The following is an 18,871-nucleotide window of genomic DNA, read 5'->3' as shown; positions in this document are numbered from 1 at the left end:
ATCTGGATTACCTGAGTTCTCTCGTCATTTGGGTTGGCCTTTTTCACCTTCTGAGAGCGACAAGTGAATATGTGTTTGAAGAGGCCCCAGTGCGGCCGACAACCCAAGAAGTTTTCACACAAAGATACAAAAGCGGCGAGATAGGCAATGGAATTGGGTGTAAAGTGGTGAAGCTGAGCCCCAAAGAAATTCAGAAACCCTCGAAAGAAAGGATGCGACGGCAGAGAGAACCCACGATCTACATGAGTTGCTAAGAGGACACACTCACCCTCCTGAGGCTGCGGCTGCCACTCTGTCCCCGGGAGCCTCGCTGCCCCGTGCGCAATCAGGCCTTCGTTGGCCAGGTCGTCGAGATCCTTTTGGGTGATGGTCGAGCGGATCCAATCACCCTGGATCCAACCTTGCGGCAGACGGGACCACGACGAGGATCCGCCTCGACTAGTCGCTCTCCCCTTCACCTTCGCCGTTGCCTTCTTCGCCCGCTCCAAAGCCGCCGTCCTCTCCTTCACCATTGTCGCCGACGAGGATGGAGCGGAGCAGCGGTGTTGAGCAGTTGGCGAACGCAGCGGGGGAATCTGGAGACGAGGGAGGGGAAAATGAGGGAGCACTGTTCAAAAACCTCCGCCCGGTCCCTTATATGGAGTCGCTTCCGAGTGGCTGACGGGTAGGCCCGGGCAATCCTGTCAAATCCCGAAACAGTCGCACATGCGATACGTGGCGAAAAAGGCGGCGCGGGAATCGAGGCGTCTCTGCCTTATCCCATCCGAGTACCGCGGTCTTCTCCGCTTCGCGCGCTTCCCAAAATTCAGATCCCACTAAATCCGCTAACCGCAGGGCAACCTGTCAGACGGAAGATCTCCTGCGATCCGTCGCTCGGAAATCTCCAAGTTCATAAAGTTCACTCGACAGATATGAAGAATGGATCAAGGCGACTGAAAGAAAGTTGACATCCTCACTTGAAAGTCATTGATCCAGAGCAAAACACCTTTACAACATCAGGAAATAGGTCGGAAAATTTGCCAACTCCTTCCTCACTCAAACCTCGATCCATTCGGGGGCTAATGATGAAGTCATGTACCTAGGGTAGGGTCATGGACCTGTCCAAGGTATCCTCCCCAAGGACATCTTTTAAGAAGAAGCCGTCTTCCAATCGACCAAGAGGAACTCCACTCGACGGACTAGAAGACACTCGACGAACATGAAGACACTCGACCATGAAGACTCACTCGACCACCAGGAGTTCAAGATCTACTCTGTATCCAAACGGTCTGTAATTAAGTAGTCTTTATGGTCATGATGACACTTTATGTAAGGCGTTACCAGTAACACCGGACCTTAATGTACTTTAACCCTCCGCTACGTGGGCTGGCTGGGGTCTTGGCGTTACCAGTAACACCGGACCTTAATGTGCACAACTTCTCCTTAGTACCCCCCTACACTACTGTCAGACTTAGAACCACGACACTGGGGACAACTTAGCTTAAATCGGAATCTGGTTCACATCTCCCTTTTGCTAGACCTAAGCTTAAACCTAGCCAACCTATCGCCACATGCGCCGCTAGGAAACAAACACCTTCTTTCTCCCTCATGAATGCAATTCAACGGCCTTCCCTATAGTCGTTTGTGTGAATTTAGGCAACAAACCTTTTGCCAGTCGAGCAAATTTTCTATAAATTCAAATCAAACTTTGGACCATTGGATCTGAATCTGGCTCTATCTTCACCCCGCTTCCCAGTTGTCCAGATCTCTAAACCCTAACACTAGTCAATCCATCAATTTCTCAAACGCGCCGCCGGGCGTAGCCATCCACCCATGTCTCGAACGCGACGACAAGCGGCGCTCGCCCTCTTCACTTTTTCGCTCATCTCTCGCCCCTCCACCATAGGCGTAGTCTCGTAGATGTCATCTCCTTGTCGCTAATGTCTCCACGCGCCTGATTACGCCATCTCCCATCACTCACCTAAGTCGTCGCAAATCCCCTTGGTCGCAGCCGATATATCTTGTTCAAATTCTAATCTATGTATTTAATTTCAAGCATTGATATGCAACACTACTACGGACTGTTTTTTTGTTCTTGTTGAACAACTGATCCAACAGTTTGAGCAAAAAGCTAAACTGAACAAAAGAAGGGGAACAAAAAAGAAAGATGAAGAAAATAAAGCTAAGAAAGAAAAGTCGAGCCTACTCTAAAACTATTCCCCCGGCATCATCACGAAAAGTTGACGCAGACGCTGCCGTTCTTGGCGCATCCGCACGACGGGCACGCCTGCGCCGAGGCCGCGCACGGCGCGCACACGCAGAGGTGCCGGCACGGCAGCAGCAGCACGACGGCCGCGCCGTCGCCGCACCCCTTGCACCTTCCGACTCCCGTCGGGGCCGGCGTGCCCACCTCGGCCTCCTCCTCCTCCGCGCAGACGGGCGCCTGGTTCTCCCCCCAGCAGCACGACTCGGCGTCGTCCTGGTCCTGGCCGTCTCCGCCGCCGCGGACCGCCTGCGCGTCGAGCACCCGCTGCAGGTCGGCGCGGAGCACGCTGGCGGCGGCGTCGTGGGACTGCGCGACGTCGCGCCACATCTGCGCCTCCATGTAGAGGCTCCGGAGGCGCTCCTCCAGCGCCCAGTTCATGCCCCTGACCCGCTCGATCTCGTCGTCCTTGGCCTTGAGCCGCTTCGCCGCCCTGGCCTCCACGGCGGAGACGATGAGCCGCAGGTGGCTCCGCCGCTGCTCCGCCAGAGCAGCCCACATCTTTCTCGCCTGCATCATGCATCCACCATCTCCGGTTAACAACAAACAAACAAACAAAAGCCAGAGAGAAAAGCCTGATCAAACGCGGCGGTTAATTTGATGATCACGGGACTCACATGTCTGTGCAGGATGTGGTCGACGGCGACGGCCTGCTGCTGCGCGTGGGCCGCAAGGACTTGGCCGAGCACCGACGAGGACGCCCCCTCGTCGACGCGCCTCCGCTTGTTGCCGGAGGTCATTTCCTGGGCGCCGTCGCCCTTTCTCAGCAGATCGACCGCGGCCAGCGCCAGCAACTCCGAGTACTGGTCCGCGGCCGACATCGTCGGGGGCGGCGGCGTGAAGACGTCCGCGTACGGCTGGCACCCAAGCTGCTGGCCCGTCGCGCCGGCGCCGTAGCAAGGCCCAGTCATAACGGCGGTGGGGGCGCCCGGCCGGCCGGCGAGCTGGTGGTGGCCGCCGCCGGTGGCGAGCAGCATGTGGCGCAGGCGCTGCAGGTCCACCGCCATGGCGGTCTGCTCCTGGGCGGCACGCACTGGCAGGCCGCCTATATACACACGCAGGCGATCGAGGAGCCAAGGGAAGGCGATGGCGATGAGTTAGTGAGATGCGGGAGGAGCAGTGGGAGGCGAGGTCATGGACGGATCGCGCGGCGATGGATGGATGGGCAGCGCGGCCGGGGTGGCGAGGAAAGAAACTCAGAAAGAAGCAAGGAGGTCCGTCCCGTCCGTGGTCGGATGGCAGGCAGCCGAGTATTTATGGTGCGTGACCGGGCGGGGTGGGTTTTGGTTGGCGTCCACGTTTCATGGCCTGGCCTTGGCGTCGAGTGAGAGGAGGAGAAAGCAACTGACGATGAGATCGACCCCCCGATTATATATCCTTCTCGTTTTCAGGGCCGATTTCCTTTTATTTATGCCTTCCGTTTCCTTCAATCAACCTCCCTCCCCCCCTTTAATAATTCGGAGCACTCCTGGCTACTACTCCTCCTACGTACAAACCAAGAATATATGCACAAGACGCGTGCATATACGCGAAAATATATGCGTATACGGGGTCGAGTCCATGGGTTGATTTTTGCATGCAAAAGGAGACCAGATCATCGTTTAAGTTAGTACGTCGTGGCGCCAAATCAGCAGGCGTCGTTGGGGCCGCTTTGATCGATCTGCCGCACGAATCTTGAGGTGTAAGGAAACCCAGATCGAAGAGAACAAAATAAATTACGTACTCTGGTCTCCCCTCTGGACTTGGTAAAGCCAGAGTTAGCGGAGGGCGATTCGGAGGAGGAGGAGGAAACTGCATGCATGCATGCATGCGTTCGGCGCGTACGTCCATGGAACTGCATCTGCATGGAACGCATGCACGTACTTTAATGTGCTGAGATATATACCAGTAGGCGTTTTTTTTTTGGGTGGCTAGCTGTAGGCAGTTTTTTTTAGGAGGAAGAAACATGTCATACTATAAATATGGAAAAATAATAAGGGAGTAAGTTACAGCGTAGAGGCAGAGACGCGAGGGATCAGAATTAGCAAGGAAATGAATGAGCTAGAGTAATTGATTCTTGCCTGTATACGTCGGTGCAAATCCGGCCGATGGATCTGCACGTTTAATTTCGACGAAAACTACGTGCGTACGACAGCTTTTTGATTTAATTTGATTTCCAAAAAAGATCTCTACTGCCTAAATTCTAGGGCAGGTACTATCGCCTCCGTCGGTCGTCTTCAATTGCGGGATATATATACATGATACTCACGTACGTAACCTCGGCGCCAAACCGACCACCAGCCATTCAAATACATGGCTTGTACAGGTGTTAAAAAAAACATGGCTCATACAGCTGTACAAATACGATGCAGATCTGCACATACACTGCACAAACACACAAGTGTATATATCTTTGGCAAAAACATACAGTAGTATTTTTTAGCAAACGGCCAAATCGTTATAAAGTACTACGTACATATCCATCTTTGGAGAGCAGTAACGAACGGCCAAACAATCAGCGAACCTAATCGCTACGCTACTACTACACGTATAATCCGGAGAGCACTGGAGTTAATCAATGGATTGCAGTTTTCGCTTTATTTTATTTTATTAAGAGGGGTCTGCAATGGACCTTTGTGCGCAAGGAAGCAAGGCGTGCATTAATTCAAGCGGGAGCACTACGCGGATAATTTCACGGAGGCGTTTCGGCTTCTTCTTCTTCCTCTGGAAAAAAGCTTTGACGTGTCTCGAGACGCGCGGGCCGGCAACGTGGCACTTGCCATGTCACGCGCGCTTGGGCTTGTACTGTTAGACCTTGTACAATGAGAGATGCTTAGAAAAATAAACCAGGTTTTTTTGAAGCACCGGTGTCTATTTCTATAGGAGAGACGCTTAGTTAAACGCATATCCTGTATAAATAAGCACCGGTGCTTAAGAAAAGCCTGGTTTATTTCTCAAAGCATTTTCCCTAAGCACCTTTCATTGTACAAGGCCTTATGAGCATCTACGCCAGGGAGCCTCGAACTTTATTGACGCCTTTCTGAGGAAAAAAAACCCCGAAAAGGAGAGTCCTTCCGCCGGCAAGGGCCGGAATCCACCGCGCCGTCATGGCCCTAAGGCCAACGAAGACCAGGTGGACCCGCTCGGGAGGCAGAGGAACCCTATAGGGTTTTCATACTATCGGATGTTGTTTCTTTTTTTTAGAAAAGATTCACCCACTTATAAATACTTATCGGATGCTGTTTTCTCTATTGACGCCTTGCTACAATTTCTGTATTTTACGCTTAATTAACAGAGAGAACCCTAAGTCAAGATGATACCGCTCACGTGCGTGTTATCACAAGCTAACAACTAGACGTACGTCGAGGCGGCTAACTCCATGACTTCTTTCTTTTCTTTCACGACGGAAACCCTAGTCTAGTCTAGTCTAGTCTAGGATATGTGAGACTTGGAGAGTTCACCTCATCTGCACAACCCTCCCCTCATTGGACCGCTCCGGCGCATCAAACTTAGCGCCGCTTGCTTGTTCCCTAGCTTAATTTGTTTACTAGTTTCTCATCAGGGGTACGTGCAGTGCAAGCCTGCAGAGCCGAGTCGAGCTGACCAAGTTTTGGCACTCATCGATCAAGCTGGATAATTGTCGTTAATATATAGCGACTAGATAAGCTACGTACGTACTCCTCAATCAATCCATACGTATACGCCTCTTGGCATGACATTTCAACAAATCTTTTTTTTTTGCGGGGGGACATTTCAACAAATCAACGTATAAAATGGGAGTATCGACAGGTTGATACCCTCATTTTATATACACGGACGTACGTCTGGGTTTTGGATACATGGTGTTTAAATATACACGCAGGATTGAGCTGGGATTTAGTCTTGTTTTGGAACAAGGGAACCAGCTTGTGTTAGCTGATGCCAGCAACGATGTCACATCAAGCAATTTTTTTACATGGCAATTGACATGTATTAATATTATTCTCGCTTCCATTTGTTTAAACCGCACGTTAGCTCGAGACAGAAAAATGGTTTGGTGGCTGAAATTCAGTACACCTGCTTCGGTACTGGGACAGCTTAGCTCAGAGACGTGTAGGCCAGCTACAAGTTTTCATTCACTCACACAGGACCATTCGTGATGCCGACTTGTAAAATGATGGCACTCCTTCCTCTCGTTTCTCGTTTGTTTTCCGAGTAAATGATGTGCCACCCCTCAACTGTCACCTCACACGATTTGGAAATAGGTAGATAGTTATCAACACCGAATACAATTAATTAACTAGTACTAACATAATGATTCTATGGGATTTTTTGTTTTGATTTGAACTGCACATACAAGATCATCCAATTAAGAGCGTCCCTTTCGCAGTCCATTCTAATTTTCCTTTCGGGCAGAGTGGTTAGCACACCTGGTGTCATACCGGTTGGCTTCCATTTTCATGCCAATAGCCATACACATCAACAAATTGGCACCAATAAGTGCGTGTAATTTACATCCGCCTTCATTTGCCGAAGTGGAGATGTTGTCGACTAAGCTAAAATACTATATCAGCATGTCATTATCATCAACAAATATATCGCCATGTCAATATCATCAACAAACGAGCATACGGTATTGCCACGCGGTACGTATTAATATATACATGGATGTCCTCAAGATTATTTCATATATACATGGACGTCCGGGTTTGGATACGTGATGTTTAAAAAAAACATATGCATGCCTGACTTGAGATTTAGTCCTGTTTTGGAAAAGGGGAACCAGCTAGGCAGGTACCAGCAAGGCAGCAACCATATCATATCAAGCTTTATTTACATGGCCATTGACTTCCATTTTTTCTCTTCCATTTGGATGTTTAAAAAATGATTTGGTGGCTAAACATCAGTACACCTGCTTAAGTATTGGGACAACTTAGCTTAGAGGATTGTAGGCTTGAAGTTTTCAGTCATACATGACCTTTTCTTAAAAGGGATACAAGGCCATCTTGTTATGTCGACATCTAAGATGATGGTACCTCCTCCCTCATTTTTTTCCGTATTTCGAGCAACGATGCGGTACCGCTCAACTGTCACCATGGACGATTTGGAAATACATAGTTATCAACACCGAATACAATTAATTAAGTACTAAAAATGATTCACTAGATTTTTTTATTTGAACTACACGTATAAGATGATCATCCAATTAAGAATGCCCGTTTCACAATCCTTCCTAGTTTCCTTTCACACAGAGTGGTTAGCATACCTGGTGTCATATCGGTTGGCCCCATTTTCATACCACCAAGAGCCATACGCATCCACAACTAGGTACCAATAAGTGCGTGCATTTTATCTCTAGCCCCCTTTGCCGAAATGGAAATGTTGTCGACTAAACTAAATATTAGATCAACATGTCAATATCATCGACATGTAGAAGATAGACAACAATTTGACACCCGGGGGCCACACGATATTGCCACGCGGTATGAATACCCGGATGCATTCTTTCATTTTCATGGTTGCCTTTCGGGCTCCTCTAGGTGTCACAGTTGTGAGAAACCACAAGGTCCATGCACATTTGTCCCATTCAGCATAGACGCTTGTGATTCACCGCCCCCTTTTAATCGCACAACTGGGAAAAAGATAACTGAGATATGGTTAACCGTCAGCCATCACCCAATCGATGTGTATGTGTGTGTGGTCACTCATGGTAGCACGACCTTTTCTTTTCGCGTGTCCACTTCTCCCCCATCAACCTCATTAGAGCGATTCCTCCATTTATCTGAAGTAGTAGCAAAATAAATTAAGGCGAGGGAGGCATAAAGGAGCCAGTGCTAACCGCTACTGAAAATGCTCTTGTCCGTCCCAAGATTTTTTAGTGGTCATACATGTTGTTTGGTGGTTGCTTGGATGTATCGGTTAGCTGCTGAAATGATGACATCTCCTCCCTTGTTTGTTTTATGACTTCCGAGTGATGATGCGGTGCCCCTCAGTTATCACCTCGGAAAATTTGGAGATAGATAGTTATCAACACCAAATACAATCAATCATAAGAAAAATGAAACCTTTTCTCTTCAAGTTTTCCTTCTTTCAATGGAAAATACTACAAGATCACCCAATTAAGAGCATTCCTTTCAGTCCTTTCTGGTCTTCCTTTCAGGCAGAGTGGTTAGCACACTGAAAGGATCGATATGGTTGACTAGAGGGGGGGGGGGTGAATAGGCAACTAACAATTTTTAAGCTTTTCTTTAACAATATAAACCTTGCAACAAAATAGGTTGTCTAGATATGCAACTATGTGGACAACCTATATGATAAAATGACAACTAGCACACAAGCAAGCAATAGATGCAACACAAGTAAGCTTGCAAAAGTAAAGGCACGAAATAACCAAGAGTGGAGCCGGTGGAGACGAGGATGTGTTACCGAAATTCCATCCTTTTAAGGGGAAGTACATCTCCGTTAGAGCGGTGTGGGGGCACAATGCTCCCCAAGAAGCCACCAGGGCCACTGTAATCTCCTCACGCCCTCACACAATGCGAGATGCCGTGATTCCACTATTGGTGCCCTTGAAGGCGGCGACCGAACCTTTACAAACAAGGTTGGGGCTATCTCCACAACACTTGGAGGCTCCCAACAACACCACGAAGCTTCACCACAATGGAGTATGGCTTCGAGGTGACCTCAACCGTCTAGGGTGCTCAAACACCCAAGAGTAACAAGATCCGCTAGGGATTAGTGGGGGGAATCAAATTTCTCTTGGTGAAAGTGTAGATCGGGGCCTTCTCAACCAATCCCGAGCAAATCAACAAGTTTGATTGGCTAGGGAGAGAGATCGGGTGAAAATGGAGTTTGGAGCAACAATGAAGCTTTTGGGGGAAGAGGTAAGTCAACTTTGGGGAAGAAGACACCTTTATATAGTGGGGGAAACAATCCAACCGTTACCCTCCCCCCCCCCAAACAGCCACGCATAGAGCGGTACTACCGCTTGGGCAGGGCGGTACTACCGCTGATAAGCGGTACTACCGCTCCCTCCCAGCGGTACTGCCACGCTGACGAGGGATGCAGGGTCCTGGCCCTAGAGCGGTACTACCGCGGGAGCAATGGCGGTACTACCGCCATTACTGCCGCTACTAGTACCGTAAAACCCGACACGAAAAACAGCGGTCTCGAGTCGAGGCGGTAGTAGCCCGGAACCACTGCGGTACTGCGGGCGAAGACCACAAGCGGTACTACCGCTCGGGGAGCGGTACTACCTCTTGACGTGCTTCGGCGGTACTACCGCTGAGGATCGCGGTACTACCGCTGAGGATCGCGGTACTACCGCTGGGACATGACAGGGCAGGCACAGATAGGAAAGATAGCTCCAATGAAACGGAAAGAAACGTCGGGTGTGATAAGGATGTGTACGTGTTGATTTCACCCTAGCCTTACCAAAGCGGATCCCCTCTTGATAGTACGGTGACTCCTACGAAACTAGTCCACCAACAGAGAAACGAAGGAGGTACACCGTCTTGAATAAAGCATCGAGGGGAGGTAATCGTCTCGTGCCAAAGGATGAATCTCTGAAAGAAATCAACGCACACGATTAGTCCGCAAAAGCATTGTCATCAATCACCAAAATATCTTGGGGATAAATATGCCCTTACACACACCTGATGTCATATTGGTTGGCTTCCATTTTCATACCAATAGCTAGTATAATGCATCAACAAATAGCACTAATAAGTGTGCGTATTTTTTCTTCAGACAAACAGGAGGCCACCAGGCGGCCTCCCCGCTCAATTACTCAGAATGAAATAGGACACAGAACAGTCACATCATCTAAGCGAAGAGTACGAAACTAAAATGAAAGGTTCTTTTTACTACAACGAAATTAAACAAGCCATTTCCACCTCACGAATGAGGGCTAGAAGTTTACTTTCATGCTGCTTTCTAATTTTCCTTTCATGCAGAGCGGTTAGCAGGTGTCGTATTGGCTAACTTTCATTTTCATACCAATAGCCATACGCATCAACAAATATGAATCAATAAGTGAGTGTATTTTATCTCCAACTTCATTCGCCGAAGTGGAAATGTTGTCGGCTAAATTAAATATATTAGCATGTCAATATCATCAACAAATATACAAGCATGTCAATATCATCAAATGAGCACACGGTATTACCACGCAATACTTATACCGGGATGCATGCCGTCATTTTCCCGGTTGCCTTTCAGGCTCCTCTAGGTGTCACGGTTGTGAGAGACCACAAGGTCCATGCACATTTGTCCTGATGCTTGTGATTCGCCGCCCCCTTTAATCGTACAACTGGCAAAAAGATAACCGAGATATGGTTAATCGTCAGCCATCACCCTATAACCATGTACATGTGTGTCCACAATCACTCATGGTAGCAAGACTTTTTCTTCTCGCGTGTCCACTTCTCTCCCGTCAACCTCATAGCGCGATTCCTCCACTCATCTGGAGTGGTAGCGAGATAAATTAAAAGGCCGGGGAGGCATAAAGGGGCCAGTGCTAACTGCTACTAAAAAGGCTCTTGTCCCTCTCAAGATTTTTCAGTGGTCATACCTGTGGTTTGGTGGTTGGTTAGATGCATGGGTTAGCTACCAAAGCTTGGTTATTCTAGCTTAGTGTGCAACTGGCTTTGTGGATTCGGCCATATGTAGATAGAAAAGAGAAGGTGGAGAGAAGTTGGCCTCAGTTAAGTATGCAAAATCTTTAGAGGCAGCCTGTTTGTAAGCAAATGACGTTTTAGACAAGGACAGCCCTCTTAAAATACATCTTTGGCCAGCAAAAAAAAAGTTATAGAAATGTTTTCCATGGAATATCCAATTATACATTTTTTACACTAATCCAAACTTTTACATGCTAGTATTAGCTAAAGTTAGAAAAGTTAGGCTGCATGGAAAATGAGACGATTAATTACGCCATTCGACCAGACAAGCCAGGCGAAACCTAAGCAGCGCAGTTGCAGGTGAATGGCGTTTCACAAAGCGAAAATTCACCTAACATTTGGTGCCGGTGGCTTTTCTCAACAAGCGTCACATCTAAACCTAATGCAATTAGAAGGGCCCGTTTTCTATTTCAGTCGATCGGAAGGTGAATGTATGGGTGAAATGAAAGGACAGAGACAGGAACATCGTTTGACGATGGATAAAGGTTGATGTGAGGAATTTTCACTCCACGAAAAGCAAGAGATATCTTTTGTTCCTACTAGCTAGTTCCTACTAGAACTTGGATCGAGCCTTTGGTTTAGTGCTGCACAAATGGCATACTAGCTACTAGCTTCTACACCACCACCACCACCACACGGAACCTAATTCATTCCTCCCTGAGAGCCGATTAAGTGACCAAGGGACAGGCAAGACCCAGCAAAGATGGCAAAGATTTGTTCTCCTGGCTGTATGCTACGCTAACCACTAGCCTTTTTGGATCTACTGATCGTGCTAGTAGCTAGCGTTGGTGCATGCACATGCATGGGGGGCTATGGAAAGCTAGAGATTATCAGAAAGTTTTATATACGTATCATCAACCATGCATGCGCTCAATGTGGGAGAAGCAGATCGATCAGGCTGCTTTGTGATTGTGAGAGCGCTGTCATGGACAAGCACCACAGCACTCATCCTATCCATCTTTAATTTCCCATGGCTGACTGAGATGCACATACATGGGATGGTGGGCTAGCTGTAGCTAGTACCAGTGACCAGTATTCCTCTCCACAATAGCAAAAATGCCTCAGTGCCATGTGTTTTCTTTTCTTTTTTGTATAGTGTCTTAATGCCCTGTGACTACGAAGTAACTTTTTATTCTCTTTGAGAAAATGAATTCTGAAGTAGCCAGAATGAAATGAAGGTTAACCCCCAAAAAGCTTGTGCTTTAAGATTATTATCATAGTATATCATGTCATCATCAATCATTTCGATGCGAAGAAGACCGTACGGCCACGCGGCAGCATCCATCAATCAATCGTTGTAGCAAGTATCCCTATTGCCCCCATTTTTAATTTGCCAATGGAATCGCTTCTGCTTTCCAGCATTTGCCATGGAAGATGGGACAAGGAATCAGGATAACGAAAGAACAAGAGAAAGAAGGGAACAATTAAAGGAAACTGGAGAGGCGGAGGCTAAAACCTAAAAGCCATGCCCATATCTCCCACCCAGCATGTGTAGATAGATCGTAGCCTAGCAGACACGTAGTAGGACGGTACGTAGGTGGATGTGACAGCATGTCCTCCTCCTCAATTTCACAAACAAAATTCCGTGGCTCCATTATTGTTCCCATCGACCCTAGCTAGCCGTATTATCCGTTCACCCCCCACTCTGATATAGTGCCAAGAAAAGGAAGAAAACTCATCACGATAACCTAATCAATGGAGGACGGCGACGCAAGAAGGTTGAACAAGGTCGGCTAGGAAATGCATGTTGGGAAAAGGGAGGAACAAAGAGAGGTTATAAACAAAAGAGAGCTATACTAGCAGCAGATCTGACTCGGCCGGGCGGCAAAGTGGTTGTGAAGATCACTGGATTCCTGCACTAGATCGAGCTTCCTCGCAAAAGCCAAGAATAATCACAGAAACAATAATAGCACGAGCGAGTGTTGCTTTATGATTTGTGCTCGTGCATGCTCTCCACGTCAAGGGGTGGCTCGCAATTGGCATCATCAGACTAAGACACATATTCTTGTCCTGATCACACACCTCTTTCATTCTTTCTTTTCCAAAGGCTCTCTCTCTCTCACACACACACACGCAGCACTGTACCCCCTTGAAAAGAAGTGGGAGCCAAGCTGCGAGTTGGATGGCTAGCCACCTTCCCTTCCCCGATATACCCGGTGCGAATCTAAAGTCCTCGGATCTCGTTCGGACATCTTTTTACCGCTTTGTGTTGTTATCATGAGTTTCACTCCTTTTTTCAAAAAGAAAGAAAAAGAAAACAAGTCCAATCCAACTCCAGCTCCTACTTGTGTGCGAGTTGGACGGATGGCTGCCTTTCCCCCGATACATCCGGTGAGAACATAAAGTCACCGCATCCTCGGATCTTGTTGGCCATCTTCTCATTTCTTGTAAGCATCAGCTTCACTCCTTTTTTTTTTGCTGGCGTTGCTGTCTGAGACGAGACGAGATGAGATGAGATGAGATGCGTTGGTTCCACGGACAAGAATGTAGCAAGTTGGGAGCCTTTTGGGTATGAGGATACGTTGTACGCTAAGGTTCAAAGGTTGGCTGTGTGGTAGATATCCTGATGAGCTGACCTGGCTTCCATGGCCTGGAGGGAGGGAGCATGGAGGCGATAATAGAATTCTCGGCTGGCCACGATGTCATCGTACACCTATCGATCTATCTGCAGTCCTGTTGCACCGCTGGCCCCGTCCTAACGCACAGGCACAGCACGGGGATAGATAGGTAGATATATATAATTGAGAATGAGAATGTCTTTATGTGAAAGAATCAATCACGATCAATCTCTAAATATCAAATCTAAATTAATTAATCTTACCTTAAATTGCTCAATCACATTAATTAGGAAACAAAATAATCTCTACTTCTAATGGAGCAGTTGGTAGTCTCCATCGATCAATTTTTGTCCCACCACTTTCGTCCGGGTTTTTTCGTAGGTTAACCATCGTAGATTTTTTTTCGTTTCACCTCGCATCGCAGCACCCGCTCCTCTTTCGATCCACCCCTCGCGATGCGACCTCTCTCTCCCTCTTATCGTGATGCGGCGCCGCCCCCATCAGCCGCTCCGCCGCCGCCGCCCCCTCCCCGTGGCTTCCCCTATCTCCCGCTCAGCCACCTCCTCCCCCCACCCACCCTTCCTCTCCATCGCCGGATCCGATTACAAATCGTCAAGGTTAGGCGACGGAGCTCCATGTCCGTGGCGCACGCGTGCTCATCAAGGAAGCGGCCCCCGGATCTTGCGCTCGCGCGGCCGTGACGGAGGGGATCGAGGTGGCCGCCACCGCCGCCGAAGACCAAGCCCCCACCTTGTCCAGAATCACTTCCACCGCCATGTTCCACCAAGGAAGGAGGGGGCGGCTCAAAGTCTCCCTCGCTGCCGGCTCCAGATGCAGCCGTCGCCATGGGTGAGCGCCTCATACACGACGAGTTTTGATGGATTCGTGTAGTGACATCTCGATCCCGAAGCCAAGTATGTTTTCTTTTCCTCTGAGATCTCACCCCGAAGCAACAGTAAGTCTTACATTATGGAGCACGCGGCCGCTACCCTTTCTAGCATTAGTTTGCATTCACGTACCATCTACATTGGTACTTATTGCTTGTGAGGATTCTTCCACTAGACATTCTCACAAGCGGTGGCAAGGATTTATAAATTATGCATTCCGATTAATTGGAATATATCCCACATATAATCCATGTTTCTTAGTTTATTGGCCAAAGGTGCTTGCTCAATGGTCCGTTCGAGATAGTTGCAGGTTTGGTACATTTTATCACTTTTTGTGCGCTGTGGGCTTGCTACAAATTTATTGGAAAAGGGAATACTTTCTCTTGTATTTACAGCACCAGTCGTCGGAGTTGCAATTGCAGGTAACCATGTGTGTCTTCATCTTCAGTTAATAATCATGGAGAAACACTTCCCTTTGCTCGCTCGCTGTAACAGGTACTTTGTCGTTTGGCTTGCTAGCTTATTTCTATTTTCTTGGTATTTTCTCTTTTCTGGCCACAAATCTTTTACATGTGGTGCGTTGTATATCTATTACAGGCACAAAAACTGAACAATCATAAAAAATACAATAAATAACTCGTGCCAAATCCAGGTGGTGTACAAAGCCCAGTTACAGGCACAAAAACTGAACAATCATAAAAAATACAATAAATATCTCGATCCCGAAGCCAAGTATGTTTTGTTTCCCTCTGAGATCTCACCCTGGATCAACCAATAGCTAGAGATCTGAATGAGAATAGGTTTATTTACCTTACTAAGGTCTTCAAATCATAGTCCCTCCGTTTTTAGATATAAGTCTTTTTAAATATTTCAATACGGACTACATATGGATGGAGGGAGTAGTTCAGTAGAGGAAAATACCACGTCACTTGTAATGGAATTTCACGTGTCAAACATATATGTGTACTGACTACATGCCCCTGCAAGTGTTTTGATTCTCATGTCAGTTTAGTAATTGTAGTTATATCCCAGGTTAGTTATATCCCAGGTTCATTTACATCTGCAGACTACATGCAGTTGCTTGTTCATAAACTATGTTTAGGCGTTTGTTTGTTTTCCTCCAGCTTTGCACTAAATTAGTACTATCCCTGAGTGAAGATAACGTTTCCAGTAAGAGAATTGACAATACTGACAATGACGTGATATTTCATAGCGTTGTCAATGTCAAGTATGTCGCAAATTGCTCTCTTTTTACTTAGCCAATTTATTTTACTGCCTGGGGTATTATGGAATTTTGTTTCTAAAACAGACTGTGTGGTGTTTTGTTCTGGAGTGTTTGCACTGAAATGGCATAGTAATGTAGTATTTTGGCGGCGTGGCAGCTTCGTCGTCGAAGAACCTTCCGACGCAATTTTCCGCTGGCATGTCCCATTGAATGTCATTGCTTTTATCATGGCATCCAACACTTGCAGATGTGACTCAAAAGGGGGTTCTGAAGCTGATGAACTTGGATGGCCTGACAGTCTACCATACCAACAACCATCTCCAAGTACACAAACTTGAAAACTTTCTAAGATTCGTACACACCTTCAGGGACAGATGCTTGGTTTTTTCTCTACGATTTCTTTACATTTTAAGCGGACGAGCCGCCCATATATTCATTAGAAAATGATGGAGGTGACCCTATTTAAAATGACGTTTCAGATTTGTTTTCCAAGTAAAGATCAGAAAGCCGACAACGTTTCTATTATGTTTTAGGAGAAATTTGGATCTTTTTGGACAGTTATTGCAACCATCTGTCTGAATGAATATAAAAACAATGCTATGAGGTAATGCAAGCATGAGGGTGCCTCTTTTCACAATATGCGAACATATGGGCTACTCGAGGCTTTATGTTGTTTATCAATCTAAGGCACGTGAAACTTCACTGTCGTTATTTTACATACCAATATCATTGCTTCCTCCAATTTCAATTGATTTTCATTTCTTGATTCGTGTGTGTATAGGACAAAGAGGAGATAAATTAAGTATTGGAAAGCTTAAAACCAGCCACCCAGAACCACTCTGCCTGGAGAAAGAAGACAATATTTGGCATGATTTGCTTCATCTACTACAGGTAATCTGGTCTTTTATTGTGCACACAACTATACTTTCATGTACAAATAATCCAGAGGCTTGTTCTCTGAGGCATATATCAAGCAAGCTTCTAATGGAGAAGAAATAAGCAATTCTTCTCTTCAATTCAAATAATTGATTTGTTAAGTTGTTTTCAGTTTGAGGTGTCAAAATGAGAACTTGGAAGATCAAGACCTTTGAACTGAAACCAAAATTAAGATATACCAAGACACCGGGACACATAGAGTAGCTAACTAGATGTATGGTACTCCCTCCGTTCCAAAATAGATGACTCAACTTTGTACTAAAGTTAGTACAAAGTTGAGTCATCTATTTTGGAACGGAGGGAGTATTTCCAGAAAAGAACAACAGAATAAAATAGGACACCAGAAAAATCCAGTAGGGAACCTGATGGACTACCCTCTTCAGTAAAAACTTGCTTCATGGCATTGTATAATGTATTGAGAAATCACATAATCAAAAATCGCTGCCCCGTTCTCTTCGGTAAAGAATGATTTTTTATTTAGCTGCGCCTCAACTTAACGTGCAGGTGACTCTGTCAGGACACCAGGAACATGATTGCAGTCCAGGATACCATACTGCAACCTCAATCCATCGAATGTAATTCAGTGAGATATATATGTTCTCATTTACCAGACTTCAGTGTTCAATTCAATTCAATATGTTAGCTTACTGATTGCTGCATGCCTACCATTTCTCAAATGTACGATGTGGTTTCTGCTGTTGATTTCAAATTGGCGAGATATAGTTAAACTTAGGTTATTGTCATATTAGCGGAGGAAAATCTTGATTCCTAAATGCAGTAGGCTAACTATCAATAAATCTTTTATGTATAATACACTGCCTGGAATGTAGCTCTAAATACTTCTGTAAAATCAGGATATTCGTTATTGGTTTTTCTATTTTTTAGTTAAAACAGATATTATGCATGTGCAACTGTACATGCCAAGTTCTAAAGCTCATATGTTCCGTACATAGTTTTAGTTATGAAGCTCAAGATATTTCAAATTGGAAGAACTTAGTCTGTGACGTGTGGTGTTTTCTAATGGCACTGAATACTGTATAATTTAAGATATGAATCATTAAAATTTGTTTTACTCATACAAACCAGAATGTGTCATGATAATGTAAGCATGCAACATTGTACAACCATATAATCTGTCATTACTTTTTTTTGGGAACCATAAGCATGCAACATTATACTACCAAAATAATAATTTGACTATACATTTGATTATTGCTTGCATCCATATATTTTTTCACTTTCGCTTTTGTTTTGTGTCCAGTAAACAGCATCAATCATAGGGTAGGAAAGGCGCGCCAAGGCATCGCCAAAGCCCAAGCCCGAGACTCCGGCCAATCGAACTCGGCAGCCCCTGTCTTGGCGATCTCGCGACTCTGGCCATGTAGGTGAGTACCCCTCCCTTCAGATCTCGATTCGCCCCCACTTGATGGCCCTCTCCCTCGCCCCTGTAGATCTTCTCCGCCGCCAACGAGTGGTAGCAGCCCACACAACGTAGATCTGCCGTCCTTCGTTCGCCCCACGAGCTGGTCGCCGATGGCTGCCACATTGATTCGTTCATCCTCCCAGTAGTTGCACGCGGCGGTCCCTGCCCTCGCCGGTCTGAGTAGAGGCTCATTTTTCCTGATGGTGGTGCGCACCCGGCGATTGCGCGTCCTCCTGATGGTGGCGCTCTGCCAGCGGCGGTGGCTTTCTCCCAACTGTTTCTCCCTTCAGTCCCCACCCCTGACTCTGGATGCAAGCGGAGCGAGCAGCGACCAGCCCGCACTGGCTAACGCGGGCGTTCGTCATCCTACGGAGTACTCCTACATCTTATAGCTAACCTACACAAGATGCGCCATGCAACTGTGACGGATGGCTAAATACAGAGCCGGTAGGCATTGGTACAAGCTGACTTGCAGCACACACACCGGCGAGAGTGTATCCTTTGCCGTATTATTCAGGTCCCGATCAGGTTCCCTATTGCACGCACATGAACAATCTCCAGCACCTACTCCGGCAGCGCCGCCTCGCCGCCCGCCATGGACACGCCGCACACTCATCGCCGCATCACACTCTTTGCCACCGGGTGCGCCACCACAACCACCCGCCCTCAGCTGATGTGCACAGCCGGACCAACTGGGTCATCATGAGCTCCGTGGCATGCCTGGTGTTGTCGCTGGGGCACAAATTGTGGAGTGCACGCTGTGTGGGATGAGCCTGTTATACAATACAGTCGTGCACCTCTATCGCGTCGAGAAGGACAGGAATTCTCAGGAGAGTTTTCTCCCTTTGGCAGGATACGCGAGATTGTGCGACGTCCGCTGGACAAAGCGGTCGGACTATTTGAGACCGCTTGACATGATGTGGTTGGCCCGGCGCCATTTTGCGGGTTTTCTTCACGGGACGGC

At 47.0% G+C, this 18,871-nt stretch overlaps 1 protein-coding gene across 1 annotated transcript; it reads right to left on the bottom strand.

The window, feature by feature from the left end:
- Positions 1 to 1,996: 1,996 nt before the first annotated feature.
- Positions 1,997 to 3,543, bottom strand: LOC119294595 (probable BOI-related E3 ubiquitin-protein ligase 3). The gene is made up of 2 exons (XM_037572807.1): positions 2,860 to 3,543; positions 1,997 to 2,752 (listed from the first exon to the last, which is right to left on the bottom strand). Exons 1-2 carry the CDS (start codon positions 3,247 to 3,249, stop codon positions 2,210 to 2,212), a joined length of 933 nt encoding a protein of 310 aa, XP_037428704.1. The 5' UTR covers positions 3,250 to 3,543; the 3' UTR covers positions 1,997 to 2,209.
- Between the last annotated feature and the right edge of the window lie 15,328 nt (positions 3,544 to 18,871).

The sequence above is a fragment of the Triticum dicoccoides genome, chromosome 4B (assembly GCF_002162155.2).
Source record: "Triticum dicoccoides isolate Atlit2015 ecotype Zavitan chromosome 4B, WEW_v2.0, whole genome shotgun sequence".
NCBI lineage: Eukaryota > Viridiplantae > Streptophyta > Magnoliopsida > Poales > Poaceae > Triticum > Triticum dicoccoides.
The sequence above is the reverse complement of the archived record's forward strand: the minus strand, read 5'-3'. Positions and strand labels throughout refer to the sequence as shown.